Consider the following 7,230-nt stretch of genomic DNA (forward strand, 5'->3'; position numbering starts at 1 on the left):
TTGTCACTTGGAAAAATTTGCCAAAGTTTTATGTCTTTTATTAGCAAGCAGAGTCCTTAGGATTTTTGGCTTATAATTCAAATTTTGTATATTTTATCTTAACGAGAATGTTATCTTGACTCCTTGCTAGTATTTTGCAGGAGTTAAATTCATCAAAATTTTAAAAGCATTTTCAATAATAAAGCAAGTTTGTTTAATGTTAATTTAATTAAAATATAATTGAGTATATTCGTCAAATGATCATAAAACAATCTATATAAATAGAAAATTATTTAACAAATTGACCAAAATATTCCATTATATCACCCAAAACTGTTATATGTTTCTAGTGAAATGAAATGCCTATTTACAAAACTATTAATTAAATTTTTGACTATTCACTTTAATTTATTAGCTTTTATTGAGGTAATTTAGATTTGAAAATTAATTATTTATTTGAAAACATTTAATATGAATTTCCAAATTAGTAATAAAAATTAGTCAAGGAAAAACAAAATAATTTGTTGGAAAATCAAAAGAAGATAATTCTGATCAATAAATGGAATACGTACAATTTTGTACGCTATCATGTGTTGTTGAATATGGCATTTTTTAAATCACGCGAAATTAAAAATTGATAAGTTTTAAGGCTCCGGTACAAAAGAACACAGTGACTTCAATCTAGTGCATTTATTAATAAATTTAGAAACAAAAACTTTAAATAAATGGGCTAATTAGATGATTTTATGAACATCTATACCAAAATTTTGTTCGTAATATCAATATTTCTAAGCATTACAAACTTGGGACTAAAATTGGCCTGTTTGCAGTGACAATGTTTGCCATGAATTTATTGGTTTTGGTGATATTTGTAAATGAAGTAATTCCTTTTTAAAAATCAAATTGTACAGTGTGTTCAATGTAGTTTCAGACATAATAACACATAGAATGACGTATCGTTGATGTTTATTCGACCAGAATCCATAGAGTACTTTTGATTTCCTTTTTGCACCTTAATTTCCCTGATTAAATGTTTTAAAAATAACTATAACTAATTAAAAATTTTTATTTACAGAAAGGCACGTCGTAAAGAACGTGAAGGTGGTGGTGATAGTGGTACAGCTGGCCAAAGTGGTGATCCAAAATTATATTTAGAAGCAACTGTGTTAGAACGTAAACTTCCTGATGCTGATTTACGATTATTAGTTGATTTACCTCCTGGTTTAGATTATAATGAATGGTTGGCGTCACATAGTAAGTCTTAACATTATAATTATATGTTATTAAATTGTGTATCCGTTTGTCTGTCCTTCTATCTGTCTTGTCCTTGTCATTGTTGACATGACACATATGTACATCACGTAAATACAAAAACATGCCAAAAAAATGTTCATTGATTGTATCGAATCAAAATAGGTTATAAATTTTATAATTTAATTCCTGAATCGAATGCAAAAACTAATATCTCCATCAGTCTTGTCCGAAAAAAAATCGATCTCGAATGTTTTATCGTCTTGCCTAAAAGGTTAATACGTATTTTTGGAATAAGAGAATCTTAAAACGTAAAAATCCATGGAAAAGACATCACAGAAAAGTGTCATAAATTAGTTTGAAAAACTGGGAATATTTATGGCCTCTATGAAACAACAAAGAACTTTACATACACTTTTATTTTAATTTCCTCTTTAATACAACCAAACAAAGTTCATTTTACAACTTGTAGATAAGAAACATAAAAAAAAAAAAAAACAAAAACAAAAACAAAAGGTTTCCTTCCATTTAACAAAGAATATAAAGTAATCCACACCTACACAAATCATTCATACATCACATGGTAAACTGTAATGCAAAATAAATGTTTTTTTTTTTTAATCTTAATTATTGTTTTCCTGATTCAATGATTGACTTAACATAACACAAGTCAATAATAATTACTATAACAAAGTAGAAAGTGTAAATTTCACGTTAATTATTGTTTAAGAATATTACTGCTACTCGTTCGCATATCCGTTGCTAATAAATGATCACAATTGTTTCAAAATTTACTTTTTTTTGTTCTCAAGTTTCTGTTGTCTGATTATGTAGTGCAGTCGTTTAAGATTAGATGTTTTTAGAAATACTTGTAGTCCGAGGTTTTTGTCACATAGACTTCTTTTATATAATTCTTAGGCTTTTTATTTTATACCGGAGTATAAAACACGGATTCAGGAAAAAATAGAGCGAAAAAATTTCTATGATAGCCAACTCAACTAACTCTTAATAGGGTATTCCACTATTTTTGAAAAAGTACTTCAAAATGTTGATTTTGCTAATAAAAAACCACAAAAAATTTAATTCGGAAAAATACACACGCTTTCTTGCCAAAAACTTAAATTAAATTTTAAACATTTTTTAAACTGTCAAACACGCGGGCATCCAATTTGATGACGTAATATGGGTATCACTATACGAAATAATACAAATAATTTTGACAAATATATTCATAGACATCTGATTATAATATAAATATGTATAAATACTTATCTATGTATATATTATACCCAACTGTCTACACTGAACTAACTGATGGTCTTTGACTCATACCGCTACGACATCACAGTAGGACTTACCCGCGTTTTAGGTCACGTGATATACAGTTTAAAACTTACGATTTTTAATTTTAATATTTTTAAAGAAGAACGTGCTTTTATGACTCGAAATCAGAATATTTAAGTATATTTTTACATAAATATTAAAATAACTTAAGAAAGGATATTATTTTAAACGGCCAAGCAACAGTTTCACAGGAAATTATGAATTAAGACAAAACAATTTTGAATAAAACTGTTTTCTGATTATTATAACAAATAACAATAAATATAATAAATCTATACATTTATTTAATAAATATAATTATAGAAACAATCAAATCAATTCATAAATTATAAAATAAATCATTTTTATTTATTTATCAATATATTAATTATTAATTTATAATTTATCAAATGAGTTTTTTTTAATTGCATTCTTATCTTTTTATTTTTACAGCGATGGCACTCTTTGATCATGTAAATTTAGTTTATGGTACTGTTAGTGAATTTTGTACGATGTCTGGATGTCCTGATATGACGGGTCCTGGGCAAAGGTAAATATATTTTTAATTATCTAATATCATGGTAGCAGGTTTAACAACAGGAGTGTTTCAGCTTACTTTGTATATCAGTTTTGGCTCCCTCTGTATCTCAGATACTAAAAGATTTATAGAACTGTATTTATACATCCATGCTGTGAGTTTTTGAGATATCAAGCAAGAAAAAATACAAAAAAATTATTTTTTATTACTCATTAGTGAAAAATTTAGATGAAATACTTTCCAATGACCTATAAGGCAGATATTTTGTTGAAAGATAGCTGGAAAGACCAAACTGAAGACTGATTTTAAATTTCTTTTAGTCCATATCCCAACAACTAAAAGAGGTAGCCATTAAGTTGAACACAACACGAATGGCCCTTGCATGGTGTTATAAAGGAAATTTTTATTCTAAGTACAATTTATTTTCTTTTTTTAGAACATATTTATGGTTTGATGAAAAAGGCAAGAAAACTCGAGTGGCTGCGCCACAATATATCGATTATGTCATGACATTTATACAAAAAACTGTTAGTGATGAAAGTATATTTCCTACTAAATATGGTAAGTAAATTTTCGATTTATATATTTGACCGAAATACAAAAATTTAGATGTTGAAAAAAATGTTTGAATATATAATTGGGTGCTCTATTACATCGCTTCTACTTCGGAGGGAGCTAAGAAGTAAACATATTGACAATTTCATTTTTTCTGATACAGCTACAATTTTTTTGGGTTCGTACTGTTCACTGAATCAATTCTTTCAAAAAAGGATAGATATAAAAGTTACAAATAAGAAAGGGTTGAAATAAGGATTAATAATTTCCTAAAAAAATTTTTCAATCCACAAAAATATTCTGCTTTATCCCTGAATTTATAATTTTCGAACTGTTATCCCAACGTTTTACTCGCAAATTTCCTATCATTATAGTCAACTCTGAAATATTTTTCAGCCTCCTCTGAAACATAAGGTAGAAACTGAGACACCCAAATGTGCCACTGTCTAATGATCTGTTGAACAAATTCTTAATTTGGTGAAAACCAAAACGGAAGAAGTATGTTAACTTATTTACGAGCCAGTCAGTGTAGAGGCAAATCTATTCACATTTACGTTAAAGTTGAAAGATTTTTAGTTTCAAATAATCGATTAAAAATTGATTGAAATTAGTTTTGAGACATTATTTTTTAACATCTGAATCTGTGGTCGAAGTACTGATAAAAACTAAATTCTTATAGGTCTAGGAACAACCTAAGTAACTTTTTGACACTCATTTCATGTTGAGGATATTTCTTTCAGGAGGCCTAGAAAATTCTTAACTGCGATATCTAATAAGTAAGTGGTCGTACAAAAAAAAAAACTTACCAGACTCAAACTAAAAAAGCAGGCTAAATAATTTCAGTATTCATTAAGTTTTTTTTCCTCCATGTACCATTTTGACAAATCCAAAAGTTTTGAAAATTTTTTCTTAGCGCAATTTTCTTTTGAGGGCGTCAAACGTGATGCCTAATTGACAGTGGAAATTCACTAAAAAAGCTGCAAATGAAGGGTGGTGGGATAATTTTGGCTTTGAGTGTATATTCGTCGGAACAGCACCCTTTTTATTAAATGATAAATACATACTGGGAACTTCGTGAGTGGCTTCTTTTTGGCAAATCTATCAAACTTTCTCTTAATGACTTTTCGAAAGTGTTGCGTTTTCAAAAGAGCATGGTAACGTCATATTTAAACTATCGGTCTGAAAAAACGCAGCAAAGAATTTTTCGGACAATATGTCCACTTGATAACATTAATACTTATTAAATAATTTAGCAAATGTAAACTATTTATGTATTGAAAAACAAAAATACTTCAGTAAGGTATGGTCGAGATGGTAGACAAGCTCATCGGTGCAGTATTTTTGTCGGTCAAATATTTTATGGTTTAGTAACTATTAATGTTATCAAATGGTCATAGTGTCCAACAAATTCCCTGCTTCGTTTTTTTCAGATCGATAGCTTAAATATGACGTTATTATTCACATTTGAAAACGCAGCACTTTCGAAAAAAAACGTAGAGAGAAAATTTGGGAGACTCGTCACAACGAAGCTCTTCACGAAGTATTAATCATTTAACAAAAAGGGTGCTGTGCCGCGGACTAGTAGTTTTAAATGAATGTTCATCATTTTTAAGATTATATTTTTCTAAAGCCCCTGATAGAGAAGTCTCCACCCATGAACTTTGTAAATTTTCATAGACAAAAAAAGTTGTTATACACTACCTCTCAAAAACTACACTAGATCCTAGACCTATAATCACCCACCAAAAAAAAAAAATATATTTATAATTAACACCTGTGTTTCAATTTTTTTTTTTTAATCTAGCCAATGAATTTCCTGTATCATTTGAATCAATCGTCCGTAAAATAATACGTTTATTATTTCATGTGGTTGCACACTTATACGCAGCACATTTTCGTGAAGTTGTATTACTTGGTTTACATGCACATTTAAATTTAACATTTGCACATTTAACGGCATTACAACATCGGTTCTCATTAATTGAACCAAAAGAGACTGAAGTGTTACGTGATTTGGAATTGGCATTACGTTTATCAGAAGATAGTAATAATACTACAACAACTAGTACCAGTACCACATCTACTGTAGGAGTTACTACATCAACTAATACGACAACATCGTCATCAATTACACCAACAAATTCTAGTAACAATTCAAATAGTGGTTGCCAACAAGAACAAATTTTATTACCACCATCAACTGAATTAGCTACCGAAGCAACTGCTTCCATGGATTTAGAAACATCTTTGAATAATTCTACAAATAGTAGTAGTCAACCAATGAGGTAAGAATCGTAAATATACTTAAATTTTAATATCTAGAATTTTTAAGGGCCACCACTTAGCTAGACAAATATTTAAAAGACAAATATTTCACTTGTGAAAGCGTTGGTCTCATATATCGTTGGTCTCATTTGCAGACTTACTATTTTTTTATTTATACACAAAAAGGAATCGTGAAAATATTCCCAGCAATAAAATTTTCTCAGTAGTCTAAATTTCATTTAGGTTTGGCAGAAACAAACGAATTGCTAAGCAAGCCTAGTGGTTTGTGAGAAGCATTATGCCTGTTTAAAATGCTTTTAGATGGTTTAAGTTCGATTAATGCCGACTTTTTCTATTCTCTTTTCACTCAAATTTCATTCCAGTAGCCTGGAGCTCAAACTCAATAAGCCAGGTCCGTACACAGGAATCATCCAAGCAATTCCTGCAACTTTATGAAATAAGTTCTTGAAATCTCAGAAAGCTCGGTTTATAACTTTCCAAAGTCATTAAGGATACAAATTCGATGAAGCATCTGTGCTTTCACGATCAAATATTCGAGTCTTTGTATCATTCCTAAAAAATTATTAATTTTGTAGGAATAACTCAAAAGCTTCAACTACTAATATCCCATCATTAATTACTGTTCCTTTCCAATTAATACGCTTAGGTCTTACGTTTGCGTAACGAGTCACGTGACACCTTGTAAATTAAGAATACATGTTATTTTAAAACTATAATTTGAATTCAATAACAATTTAAAATATTTTTTTCTTCCATTTTATAGTCAATCAATTATAACACAACCGCCAGAATCAATAATAAATGTTGCACCACGAATAAATAATACAGAACATCCAGAATTAACGCATGCCTAGTGAAACGAGACAACATGGAATTTTGGTGGCAGTAGTGGTACATCATCTTTATTTTCCGCTTTTTGGGCGCCATGTTCGTGGCTTATATTTGGAGGACATCGATGCTAGCTAGCTAGTTATTATGATTAAAAAAAAACCAAAAAAATATTTAATCAATTAGCTATATTATATGTTAGCTGAAAATTCTAATCAGAAAACTAAATATATAAAAAAATAATATAGCAACAATAAAATATTGATTTGTCTTTGTTTTTGCTACTTTATATACATAAATATGTATTATTGAATTATTCTAAATATTTATATAAAAAAAATCAAAAATCGAAGTACACCATTTTGTTTTTGTTTTACAAAATGATATACTTCCATGAAATCACCTATTTAAAAAAATAAGTGTAATTTAATTTGCAATTTTATCTGATAATTGTATGATGAAATACGTTT

The 7,230-nt window shown here is 28.8% G+C and overlaps 1 protein-coding gene across 2 annotated transcripts in view; it reads left to right on the forward strand.

The window, feature by feature from the left end:
- LOC123297316 (MOB kinase activator-like 2) overlaps nucleotides 1–7,025 on the forward strand; it is a 146,680-nt gene extending 139,655 nt beyond the window's left edge. The window contains exons 2-6 of one of the 2 annotated variants that reach the window (XM_044878926.1): nucleotides 1,055–1,233; nucleotides 3,007–3,103; nucleotides 3,528–3,652; nucleotides 5,451–5,931; nucleotides 6,696–7,023. In XM_044878926.1, coding sequence (XP_044734861.1) covers nucleotides 1,055–1,233; nucleotides 3,007–3,103; nucleotides 3,528–3,652; nucleotides 5,451–5,931; nucleotides 6,696–6,786 — 973 coding nt within the window. In that variant the 3' untranslated portion in view covers nucleotides 6,787–7,023. Of the gene's footprint in view, nucleotides 1–1,054; nucleotides 1,234–3,006; nucleotides 3,104–3,527; nucleotides 3,653–5,450; nucleotides 5,932–6,695 lie in introns of both variants that reach the window. The other variant, XM_044878925.1, reaches the window with a different exon arrangement.
- The last annotated feature ends 205 nt before the right edge of the window (nucleotides 7,026–7,230 follow it).

The sequence above is a fragment of the Chrysoperla carnea genome, chromosome 4 (assembly GCF_905475395.1).
Source record: "Chrysoperla carnea chromosome 4, inChrCarn1.1, whole genome shotgun sequence".
NCBI lineage: Eukaryota > Metazoa > Arthropoda > Insecta > Neuroptera > Chrysopidae > Chrysoperla > Chrysoperla carnea.